The sequence below is a fragment of the Danio aesculapii genome, chromosome 19 (assembly GCF_903798145.1).
Source record: "Danio aesculapii chromosome 19, fDanAes4.1, whole genome shotgun sequence".
NCBI lineage: Eukaryota > Metazoa > Chordata > Actinopteri > Cypriniformes > Danionidae > Danio > Danio aesculapii.
Window position 1 is genome coordinate 170001 of NC_079453.1, and position 12500 is coordinate 182500.

Genomic DNA, 12500 nt, shown 5'->3' on the forward strand with positions numbered 1-12500 from the left:
ATCTGTTGATCTGCATCAATCATCACCTATACTGCAGAAGACCTACTGGAACCAGCATGGAGCCAAGATTCTCATAGAAATCAGTCAAGTTTGGTGAAGGAGAAATCGTGGTTTGGGGTTATATTCAGTATGGGGGCGTGCGAGAGATCTGCAGAGTGGATGATCAACATCAACAGCCTGAGGTATCAAGACATTTGTGCTGCCCATTACATTACAAACCACAGGAGAGGGACAATTCTCCAGCAGGATAGCGCTCCTTCTCATACTTCAGCCTCCACATCAAAGCTCCTGAAAGCAGAGGAGGTCAAGCTGCTGCAGGATTGGCCAGCCCAGTCACCAGACATGGACATTATTGAGCATGTCTGGGGTAAGATGAAGGAGGAGGTGTTGAAGATGAACACAAAGACTCTTGATGAACTCTGGGAGTCCTGCAAGAAGGCTTTCTTCACCATTCCAGATGACTTTATTAATCAGTGATTTGAGTCATGTCAGAGATGTATGGATGCAGTCCTCCAAGCTCATGATGGAGTCAGACACAATATTCATTCTGTTTCCACTGCAGCATGAGCACATATTCTATACTGGACATTATTGAAGCTTCAGTGAGCAGACTTTAGTCTAAGCAGAGTCAGACCTTACTGTCCTAATCAAATCAGTCAACATCAAGACATAATCAGATTATATTGTGCTCAAATAAGCCTCATCTAGAGGCCTTTACCTTTCATATAAGACACTTCTGATACCAAATCATCAACTAGAAGTCGAGTTATTAGCTGTTCCTAAAACAGGGATAGACGACAAGACTTTAGTCAGGTAGTGTATAAGAAAGCATTGAACTGGACTGATTAGAATAATGGAACTGGTGTTGTGATGGTTATCCAGTGTCAGCCAATCACCAAAGCTCCTACACAGGAAGTGGAAGAGAGTGGCTCTGTGGATCAGCTGGATGAAGGAGTGCCGGAGTTCTTCTCCAGAAAAGTCACCAACTTCGGAGTGAAGTACGTGTGTGTTTATGTGCGTGTGTGTGTGTTCTGTAACTGTTACTGTAGTTATAGTCTGTTGTGTCTGCAGGCCGGACACAGAGAAGAAGAGAGAGTCTCGTCTCAGTGGCTTCTTCAGTCTCATTAAGCACCGCCCCTCATCTAAAGCCACGCCCATCAGCCCCACCCCCAGAGCAATGTCAACAGAAGAGCCTGATGCCCCGCCCCGTGTACCAACTGTGACCTTTAATGAGCCTGTGCCGACTGTGACCTTTAGTGACCCTGTTCCGGCTGTGACCTCCAGTTTACCTGCGCCGGTCGTGACCTTTATTGATCCTGTACCTGCTGTGACCTCTAGTGACCCCACTCCGGCTGTGACCGCCAGTGACCCTACTCCGGCCATGACCTCTAGTGACCCCGCACCAACCATGATCTCCAGTGACCTCGTGACCCCAGAGCCTGTAGCGCCTGAGGTCAAAGGTCATGTTCAGGAGGCTGTAAAGCGTGGCAGTCCACTGAGCGGGCGACACATGGGTGTGCAGGTGAAAAGTACAACACAAACACAAACACACACACTGTACCAGTGGTGTAACGGATCACAAATCTCACGGTTCAGATCTCATTAGGGTGTTTTAGTCACGGATCAGACCATTTATGGATCAGAGGAGGAGACGAATGTAGTTTGCTTTTCCTTTATTACAGAAACAGCACTGCAAGACACTTTTGGACAAACAAAACTGGGAAGCTGTAATTTAATTAAAAATAAAATGAAGAAATAATCATCTGAATAAAAATAAACTGAAATATTCAGTGCTGTGAGCAAATTCACTGCTACTGTTGCTGATAACGCTAAATGTAGAACTCCAACGTTATAATCTGTACAACCCAGATTTATTTCTAGTCGCATCTTCAATAAAGGATTCAGTTCTTCACTCATAAACCTTCATGTTTCATTGCTAGATAATCATAGTTTAGGAATTATTCAGTGGCGTATTTTTGATGGCTGGCTGTCGCCACCTACTGGTTAAATAAAGCAACTGCTGCCTACAACTTTCATTTTTGAGCGTCAAGATCGATGCATATGATGGTGATTTTAATCTTTACCATAAACATCAGTGGTTTTATCTAAACTATACACTGTTATCATAGTACTGCTGTGTTTTTGACTGTTTGTAAACTAAAGACTCAATCTCTTTCTTGATTTTTGAGTGTTTCAAACACAGATTTGAATGCAGCGATTGGAAGGATTAATAAACATATGCACATCAGCATCATTTATAATTGATGTTGTGTGGGTGTTGAGATCCTGATCTTTTAATGATTAATCGTACACTGAATGCATTAATGCAAGCTAAACAAATAGTGACAGAAAACACCTTTAATAACCTGAGAAACCCACCACATCCTGAATAACACAACTTCTTCCGTCATCGTTATACTTTACAGGAGTGCCTAAATGCTTTCATGTGATTTGTATGACGTGAGAGGCCATCTCTCTGTGATCGTCACACATTTAGGATTAATCTACGAGTAAAACAATGTATTAATCCACGGGCCACATGTGTGTTCCGAACCGTGATTTGTGATCCGTATGGATCAACTGTGATCAACCCCTATACTGTACATATTTATAGCGTATAACTCTATTACTGCAGGTTTACTATGGGTATCAGCTGGAGGCTCTGCTTTATATACTGTCTAACCCAGGGGTTCCCAGACATTCAGCTCGTGACCCCTAAAATAACAATGCCAGTGACTCGCGACTCCCAATAATGATGAATATAGAAACCTCGCACACAAAGGTGCACACATACCAAGAGGACCAAGTTTATTCCTCATTTAATTTTGAAGAACGCCACTCGGAGACCATCCTCCATGTTCAGTTGCGGCTTGTATTTATTTTAATGTACGTGAGTCGTGTAAAGGGGTCAGAAAGTTTAACCTGGTGCCTAAAAACCAATGTGCTGTGTCTTTAATATGACGAAATAACCCCAGGGGGTCGCAATAACCGTAAGACTGATGGCTTTTTATTTTTTGCATGTTGTTTTTTTAATGTAACTATTAACTTTTTTCTTCTGTTGGTTATGAATAAAATATGGTCATTCTAATCGTTTAATAAAGTGAATTTGATTTTTGGAAATTACCAAGCGAACCACCCCCCCCCCCCCCTGCATTGTACCGTGACCCCCTGGGAGGCCCCGACCCCCACTTTGGAAACCATTGGTCTAACCTACACACTAGTGCTGCCCTATATTGGACCAATCTGACATCGCAGATCACTATCTGTTCATTAGCTTCTACAGCAGGGGAGTTCTCCAGATCTACCTGAGCTTAAACTCCCCTCTCGCCTTGCAAACGGGAGGGAGCCCCGGGCTCGAGGATCTTCTGAGCTCAGGGCTTTCTCCCGGGACAGCATGCCAATCTATCATCAGCTAAGTGTGAACTCTTGAAATAAATATCTGTATTTTGTCCTGACCCTGTTATTGAGGAATCAAATGTAATGTAACACTGCTCATTCTCTTCATTGCTGATCAGCTGTAATAATCCCAGCTCCACATTGCTGATGCAGTGATGTGACGACTGCGAATGCACACGTTAAACCCAGCCCTAACACACACTTCACTTCACTGATTCTGACTGTAGTGTGGGAATAATGTGCAGGTTTTGTAGCGCTGCTGTGGAATGATGATTATTGAACTGTATTGCAGGTGCTGGGAAACGATCTGCTGGCGGAGATACGAGCCAAACAGGAGAAACGCAAGAAGGTCAGAGCAGATCTCAGGTCATGCAGATTTAAGAGCTCCATCAGGAGAGCACGTAATGAGTGTGTGTGTGTGTGTGTGTGTGTGTTAGCCCACTGTACACGTATGCTCTGAGAACACTGTAATTTACTCCACAAATAAAAGGCCAGCTGTAGTGAGAGTGTTATTAGACAGCAGCGCGCCGCTGATTACTGTGGTGTGTTTCTGCGTCACGCCCTGGACATTACTAACCAAAATAGCAGAAAACTGCTCACAATTAGCCCGGTCCACATCAACAGATGCTAACCGGAGCCGCACACACTCCTGCAGATACCATTAATGCAGTTTAGTGTTTATGATGCTCTGGAGCTCTTCAGATATATCTGGACAGCCTCAAGAGGAGTTTAATAAAGGACTGAAGGAGGATACTTTACAGGTCTAACATTTCAGGAGGAAGAAACAAGAGTAATTATAGAAAACGCAGCGGTGCAGTGGGTAGTCCTGTCGCATCACAGCAAGAAGGTCGCTGGTTCGAGCCTCGGCTGGGTCAGTTGGTGTTTCTGTGTGGAGTTTGCATGTTCTCCTCATGTTGGTGTGGGTTTCCTCCGGGTGCTCCGAATTCCCCCACAGTCCAAACACATGCACTATAGGGGAATTGAGTAAGCTAAATTGTCCGTAGAGTATGTGTGTGAGAATGAGTGTGTATGGGTGTTTCCCAGTACTGGGTTGCAGTTAGAAGGGCATCTGCTGTGTAAAACATGCTGGATAAGTTGGCGGTTCATTCCGCTGTGGCGACCCCAGATTAATAAAGGGACTAAGCTAAAAAGAAAATGAATGAATGAATTATAGAAAATATATTGCTGCTTATTGTTTGTGTGTGTGTGTGTGTGTGTGTGTGTGTGTATTTGTCTCACAGGCTGGTGTTTCTCCATCTGCAGCAGGTCAAGATGAAGGTGATGTGTGTGTGTGCGTGTGCGTGCGTGTGTGTGTGTGTTTGCATGTGAGCGTGTGTATATATGTATATGTGTTTTTTTGTGTAAGAGATAAAGAGTTTGTGTTTGTATGTGTCTAAGAGATAGAGAGAGAGTGTGTGTGTGTGTGTGTGTGTGTGTGTGTGTGTGTGTGTGTGTGTGTGTGATTGTGTATTGGTGATTAATTAAATTCATCAATAATTATTGATCTCTGATTGAGCAGGTGACCACGGACACACAGCAGCACAGAGAGAGACTCATGAGCAGGAGTCTACAGCTAACACACATAAACCCAGACCTGAACACACACCTGCGCAGAAACACACACTCGCACCTGTGCAAAAGCACACACCTGAACACACACCTGTTCAGAAGCACACACCCGAGCAGACACACACACCAATACACACACCTGTGCAGGAACACACACCCGAGCAGACACACACACCAACACACACACTTGTGCAGGAACACTTAGCTGAACACACAGCATCATCGGAGCGTCACTCCAGTCATTCATCTGAACTCATCAGTGAGTCACACACACACACACACACACACACACACACACACACACACACACACAGTGAATCTTCAGTCTGACTCGTGTCTTCTGCTCTTCAGCTCCTCCTCCTCATCCTCCTCCTCCTCCTCTGGATTGTGTCCCAGTATCCCCTGCTCTTCCGGCCCCGCCCCTCTCCCCGTGGGCGGAGGTGTCAGTCAGTGAGGGGGCGGAGCCAGGTTCTGTCACTCACAGCACAGAGGGCGGAGACTCGCCTGACCACTGTGAGTTGATGTCAGATGAGGAAGACTCCTATTAAAGCCTGTGTTTTCACTACACATGGAATATTTCTCAGCATCACACACACCTCAGATCATAATGAAGCATGTCCAAACCACATCAAACCAGTCCAAACTGCAGAATTAATCTGAAAATTATGTCTAATGTGGAGCCAGAGCAGTTTGGACAGAACCAGACTAACATGAGCCGCTGCATTGTAGACCAGCATGTTCATCATCATCATCATCATCATCATATATTGAATATCAGCATGTCTCACTGTATGAGTACTGAGCCTTGCGGTACACCATACCGAACTCATGATCAGTGTTTACTGCTGTTAACTGATCTGGTGTTAATTGTGTTCTGCTAGTCTTGCTAATGATGATCTGTGTCTTCAGGTCTGCAGTCTCCCGGTGACAGCAGTGTGTTCGACACACACACACTCAGCGTCAGTCGCTCTATATCCTGCGTCCAGTCCACATCTGAGGACAACAGCGACCGCCAGCGCACACAGTCCCTCCCCTCAGCCGCTGCGGCCAATCACATCTCCTGAACACCAGTGATTGACAGATGAGATCAGCCTTCATCTTAGCATTAATCACTTCATGTTCACTTAGAGATATAATATGTGTAATACAGCCTGTAAGATGAGCTGGGCCTGTGCTTCTCAACCAGAGCCCTCGGTAACCCAGGCGCAAGATGACTGAAGTGTTTCAGACTGTTGTTTTTTATATATTTTATATGTTTTTATGAGCACAAATCAAAATGTTTTTGACAAGGGCGACACGGTGGTGCAGTGGATTAAAACCAGAAGGTCTCTGGTTTGAGTCCGGCTGGGTCAGTGTGTGTTTCTGTGTGGAGTTTGCATGTTCTCCTCATGTTGGTGTGGGTTTCCTCCGGGTGCTCCGGTTTCCCCCACAGTCCAAACACATGCGCTATAGGGGAACTGATCAACTAAAGTAGTGTATGAGTGAATGAGTGTGTATGGGTGTTTCCCAGTACTGGGTTGCAGCTAGAAGGACATCCGCTGTGTAAAAAATTTGCTGGAATAGTTGGCGGTTCATTCTGCTGTGGTGATCCCAGATTAATAAAGGGACTAAACTGAAAAGCAAATGAATGAATGAATATTTTTGACGAATGATAACCAAAACCAATAATATATATATTCTCAAAATAATGAAATCAGATTTGTAATCGTTTATAGAATTAAAATCACATATTTAGAATAATTATAAGATTTCAGACATAATGAAAATAGTAAAATCACATTTAGTTCTTGTTTACTCGCGCCGTGTCATTTTATAATCAGAGATACTGGTATAGATTTATCAATATAATATCAGTGCATATATTCGTTCATATTAATGTCGTGTTTTCTGTTTTCAGTGTAATTTAGGGAAAGATTTAGGATTTTAAAAACTGTAGTTTTAGTATAGGTTAACTGTAATCCCTGTTGTTATTACACTTTAATATTAAAGCTATTGTGCTTTAAGTCTATTTGTTATTGAGTAACAAACTGGATCAGAATCTTGGATCTTATAGAAAAGAGTAAATTATGATCAGAATTGTCAACATTGAGGAGACTCTCAAAATCTGTACATCACTTTAAGAGCAATGGAAAAGACTGGATAAGTATACAATTATATTATTATTATGATTATTATTATTATTATTATTCTGATTAAAGAGATTGAGAAAATTTGATCTGCTGTGGTTTAAATAAGAAAACCCTTAAATAACCCTTTCATTATTATTATTATAAACAAGTAAGAGCAATTCTATATAATGTTGTTATTATACAGCTTTGAGGGATTATTTACACACAGATTATTGGAATATGCTTTGCAGTAATAGCTTTGTTTAATATGTTCTAGTGTTTCCTGCTGTTTCTTTGTAGTAATGTGAAATCTATGAGCAGTGTTTTAAATGTGTTCAGTTTTAGATTTTGTATTTTTGTGAGTTTTGTTACTAATTTTGTGTTTAAAACCTTTAAACTTGTACCCTGTATGTTTACAGTCTGGAGTAAACACATGTAGATCTGTAAACACTTGTGAAACTCACTGGCCTTTATTGTGTTTTATTTTAATCAATTATAATTGATATATCTGTGTCGATCTGATTAGTTTATTATATATATATATATATACAGGATTGTATATTTGACAAAGAAAATAATATTTTATTCCTGATGCATTAAAATTGGAGAGTTAATTCAATGTTGTCTAATTTAGCTTCTAATTTTTCATTTACTTTCATTTATCTTTTTTAAACTATTTTCTTTAGTTTAGATGGAGCTTCTGGTTGTTGTGTAGATTGTGTGTTGTTGTGTGTGCTATGTAGATTGTGTGTTATCTGTGTTGTGTAGATTGTGTGTTGTCATCTGTGTTGTGTAGATTGTGTGTTGTGTAGATTGTGTGTTATCTGTGTTGTGTAGATTGTGTGTTGTCATCTGTGTTGTGTAGATTGTGTGTTGTCATCTGTGTTGTGTAGATTGTGTGTTGTCATGTGTGTTGTGTAGATTGTGTGTTATCTGTGTTGTGTAGATTGTGTGTTGTCATGTGTGTTGTGTAGATTGTGTGTTATCTGTGTTGTGTAGATTGTGTGTTGTCATGTGTGTTGTGTAGATTGTGTGTTGTCATGTGTGTTGTGTAGATTGTGTGTTATCTGTGTTGTGTAGATTGTGTGTTGTCATGTGTGTTGTGTAGATTGTGTGTTATCTGTGTTGTGTAGATTGTGTGTTGTCATGTGTGTTGTGTAGATTGTGTGTTATCTGTGTTGTGTAGATTGTGTGTTGTCATCTGTGTTGTGTAGATTGTGTGTTGTGTAGATTGTGTGTTATCTGTGTTGTGTAGATTGTGTGTTGTCATCTGTGTTGTGTAGATTGTGTGTTGTCATGTGTGTTGTGTAGATTGTGTGTTATCTGTGTTGTGTAGATTGTGTGTTATCTGTGTTGTGTAGATTGTGTGTTGTCATCTGTGTTGTGTAGATTGTGTGTTGTCATCTGTGTTGTGTAGATTGTGTGTTATCTGTGTTGTGTAGATTGTGTGTTGTCATCTGTGTTGTGTAGATTGTGTGTTGTCATGTGTGTTGTGTAGATTGTGTGTTATCTGTGTTGTGTAGATTGTGTGTTGTCATGTGTGTTGTGTAGATTGTGTGTTATCTGTGTTGTGTAGATTGTGTGTTGTCATGTGTGTTGTGTAGATTGTGTGTTATCTGTGTTGTGTAGATTGTGTGTTGTCATCTGTGTTGTGTAGATTGTGTGTTATCTGTGTTGTGTAGATTGTGTGTTGTCATCTGTGTTGTGTAGATTGTGTGTTGTCATGTGTGTTGTGTAGATTGTGTGTTATCTGTGTTGTGTAGATTGTGTGTTATCTGTGTTGTGTAGATTGTGTGTTGTCATCTGTGTTGTGTAGATTGTGTGTTGTCATCTGTGTTGTGTAGATTGTGTGTTATCTGTGTTGTGTAGATTGTGTGTTATCTGTGTTGTGTAGATTGTGTGTTGTCATCTGTGTTGTGTAGATTGTGTGTTATCTGTGTTGTGTAGATTGTGTGTTATCTGTGTTGTGTAGATTGTGTGTTGTCATGTGTGTTGTGTAGATTGTGTGTTGTCATGTGTGTTGTGTAGATTGTGTGTTGTGTGCACTGATGCCTCATTATGTGCTTTGATGGAGGAGGAGCCCTGGGAGCCCCTGGAGGTTCTGGTTGTTGTGTAGATTGTGTGTTGTGTAGATAGTATATTGTTGTGTGTGCTATGTAGATTGTGTGTTGTGCTCGCTAAAACCTCATTGCGTGTATGTGTGTGTGTGTGTGGGGGGGGGGGGGGGGGGTGACCTGAGAGGACTGGAGGTTAAGGTTGTTGTGTAGATTGTGTGTTATCTGTGTTGTGTAGATTTTGTGTTGTCATGTGTGTTGTGTAGATTGTGTGTTGTCATGTGTGTTGTGTAGATTGTGTGTTATCTGTTGTGTAGATTGTGTGTTGTCATGTGTGTTGTGTAGATTGTGTGTTATCTGTTGTGTAGATTGTGTGTTGTGTAGATTGTGTGTTATCTGTTGTGTAGATTGTGTGTTGTCTAGATTGTGTGTTATCTGTTGTGTAGATTGTGTGTTGTGTAGATTGTGTGTTGTGTAGATTGTGTGTTATCTGTTGTGTAGATTGTGTGTTGTGTAGATTGTGTGCTGTGTAGATTGTGTGTTGTGTGCACTGATGCCTCATTATGTGCTTTGATGGAGGAGGAGCCCTGGGAGCCCCTGGAGGTTCTGGTTGTAGTGTAGATTGTGTGTTGTGTGCACTGACTCCTCATTAAGTGTGTGTGTGTGTGTGTGTGTGTGTGTGTGCGCGCTGACGGAGGAGGAGCTGCTGGAGCTTCTGGATCTGCAGCTGTGTTTGTGTTTCAGTCATGGAGAGCGTCTTCAGAGATCTGACCGCTGCTGCGTTTCTGCAGTGCTGGACGCGCTTCAGCCGAGGTGAGTCTCACACACACACACACGCACACACTCTCTCACACACACACACCTGCTGACCTGTGCTCCCGCAGATGAGGACTCCATCCAGACGCAGAAGTTGGAGACGTTCCTGCAGCAGCTCCTGAAGAGCCAGAAGACGGTCAGTGCCGCACGCTTACTTCACCAAACTAAATCTGATATCCTGTAGGCTGATAGTTCATAGCTATTACAGAGCAACAGTTATTTATTAATAAGTCACAAGTATACTCAGTTGTAAACATTACTTTGCTACAGCAATCCACATCTCTATCTTCAAGTTTTTGAGATTACAGTTTCTCTAAATGGACGCAGATATCATCAAACTGCACGTACTGCTGTAGAGTGTGTTGTCTGCTTTACAAATATTGTCTAAAGTATGAACATGTTTAATAAACACAGATATAGAGATAGAGGAAGCCCTTATATGGTCAGCAGTGTGTTACTAGTGGTCATGTGAGGTACTGCGCCCAACACAAACCTATACTGAAAGCTCATGTTCTGACAGATCAACTTCAAATCTGGGTATATCATTTATTGAGATATTTAGATTTCATTCATCACAATTTCAGGCTAAAAAGGTTTTGAATATATTATGAAAGTCAGAATTATTAGCCCTCTGAATTATTAGCCCCCAAACAGTAAAAAATGTAAAGTTTTCCCCCAATTTCTGTTTAATGGAGAGCAGATTTCTCTTCATCATGATGACAGCACATAATATTAGACTAGATATTCTTCAAGACACTTCTATACAGCTTACAGTCACATTTAAAGGCTTCACTAGGGTAATTAGGGTAAAGTTACGGTACATCATTTTACAAGTTACATCATTTGGGAAATATTTAAAATTCATAGGGGGTGAATAATTCTGACTTCAGCTGTACATATATATATATATATATGTGTGTGTTGTAATATGTGTAAATATACATTTATTGTGTGTGTGTGTGTGCGTGTGAGTGTGTGTGTGTGTGTGCGTGTGTGTGCGTGTGTGTGTGTATGTGTGTGTGTGTGTGTGTGTGTGTGTGTGTGTGTGTGTGTGTGTGTGCGCGCGTGCGTGTGTGCGTGCGTGTGTGTGTGCGCGCGTGCGTGCGTGCGTGCGTGCGTGCGTGTGTGTGTGTGTGTGTGTGTGTGCAGTGTGCAGTTTCGGAGCAGCAGCTGCAGGCTGTGTGTGAGTCTGTTGTGTCCCGCTGTGTCGTCACTGATGGACTCCTGCAGATGCAGCAGGTAAGAGGAGGAGGATGTTATTATTACTCTGATGATGATAATGGAGATGATGATGATGATGATGAAGATGATAAAGATGATGATGAAGATGATGATGATGATGATGATGATGGCTGGTCTTCTGCTGTTCTGAGGTGGCGGCGGCGGTTCTTCCAGAACAGGAGAACTTCCTGCTGCTGTTCCGCATGGAGACACGCCTGGACAACAGTGTAGAGTTCATGAGGGTGTGTGTGTGTGTGTGTGTGTGTGTGTTTTTCTATGCTTTTCTATGTGAGTGTTTTTGTTTGTCTGTGTGTGTGTGTTTTTCTGTCTCTATGTGTGTGTGTGATTGTGTGTTTGCGTGTGTTTGTCGGTCTGCTTCTTTGCGTGTGTGTATGTGTGTTTGTCTATGTGTGTGTGTGTTTGTTTGTCTGTCTAGCTGCGTGTGTGTGTTTGTCTATGTGTGTGTGTGGTTGTGTGCAAGCATGTGTTTGTGTGTGTTTGTCTGTCTCTATGTGTGTGTGTGATTGTGTTTGCGCATGTGTTTTTCGGTCTGCTTCTGTGTGTGTGCGCTTGTCTATGTATGTGTGTTTGTTTGTCTGCGCGCGCGTGTGTGTGTGTGTGTGTGTGTGTGTGTATTTGTCTGTCTATGTGCGTGTGTGTGTGTTTGTCTGTGTGTTTGCAAGCATGTGTGTGTGTGTGTGTGTGTTTGTCTGTCTCTATGTGTGTGTGTGATTGTATATTTTTGTGTGTTTTACGGTCTGCGTCTGTGTGCGTGCGTCTGTGTGTGTGTGTGTGTGTGTGTGTGTGTGTGTCAGCATGTTGAGTTCATCACTGCTTCTGTTCTCAGATCTGGCGCTGTTACGACACCGACAGCAGTGGATACATCTCTACTGCAGAGCTGAAGGTGACGCTGGCTGATGATGTGTGTGTGTGTGCGTGTGTGTATGCGTGCATGTGTGTGTTCACCCGTGTGTTCTCTGCTCTTCAGGGTTTCCTTCAAGATCTCCTCCATCAGCATCACACACAGGTCACCGCGGCCCGACTGGAGGAGTACACCGTCACCATGGTAGCCACACACACACACACACACACACACACACACACACACACACACACACACACACACACACACACAGACACACACACACACACACTACAGCTGATTCTGCCATAGACAGACATGCTCTCCTGACATCAGAATTCCTCCTCAGTAATCAGCATGTCAGTCTCCATGTTGTCTTGTTTTAAATTACGTCACATGACCTCGTCAGCACTTCAGGAGAGAGAGAGAGGAACGCAGGAGTAAAGTGCGGATGTGTCTGGATGATTCTCTGTG

The 12500-nt window shown here is 42.5% G+C and overlaps 2 protein-coding genes across 3 annotated transcripts in view; both read left to right on the forward strand.

Moving 5' to 3' along the window:
• LOC130246436 (F-actin-uncapping protein LRRC16A) overlaps window positions 1-7686 on the forward strand; it is a 25273-nt gene extending 17587 nt beyond the window's left edge. The window contains exons 32-38 of the mRNA XM_056479381.1: window positions 883-998; window positions 1072-1522; window positions 3689-3745; window positions 4638-4674; window positions 4916-5224; window positions 5317-5478; window positions 5875-7686. Of these exons, the coding sequence (XP_056335356.1) occupies window positions 883-998; window positions 1072-1522; window positions 3689-3745; window positions 4638-4674; window positions 4916-5224; window positions 5317-5478; window positions 5875-6029 (1287 nt within the window). The 3' untranslated portion in view covers window positions 6030-7686. The remainder of the gene's footprint in view (window positions 1-882; window positions 999-1071; window positions 1523-3688; window positions 3746-4637; window positions 4675-4915; window positions 5225-5316; window positions 5479-5874) is intronic.
• A 1877-nt stretch (window positions 7687-9563) lies between these two features.
• LOC130247254 (secretagogin-like) overlaps window positions 9564-12500 on the forward strand; it is a 6665-nt gene continuing 3728 nt past the window's right edge. The window contains exons 1-6 of one of the 2 annotated variants that reach the window (XM_056480484.1): window positions 9564-9940; window positions 10012-10079; window positions 11093-11182; window positions 11317-11406; window positions 12012-12068; window positions 12153-12230. In XM_056480484.1, coding sequence (XP_056336459.1) covers window positions 9874-9940; window positions 10012-10079; window positions 11093-11182; window positions 11317-11406; window positions 12012-12068; window positions 12153-12230 — 450 coding nt within the window. In that variant the 5' untranslated portion in view covers window positions 9564-9873. Of the gene's footprint in view, window positions 9941-10011; window positions 11183-11316; window positions 11407-12011; window positions 12069-12152; window positions 12231-12500 lie in introns of both variants that reach the window. The other variant, XM_056480483.1, reaches the window with a different exon arrangement.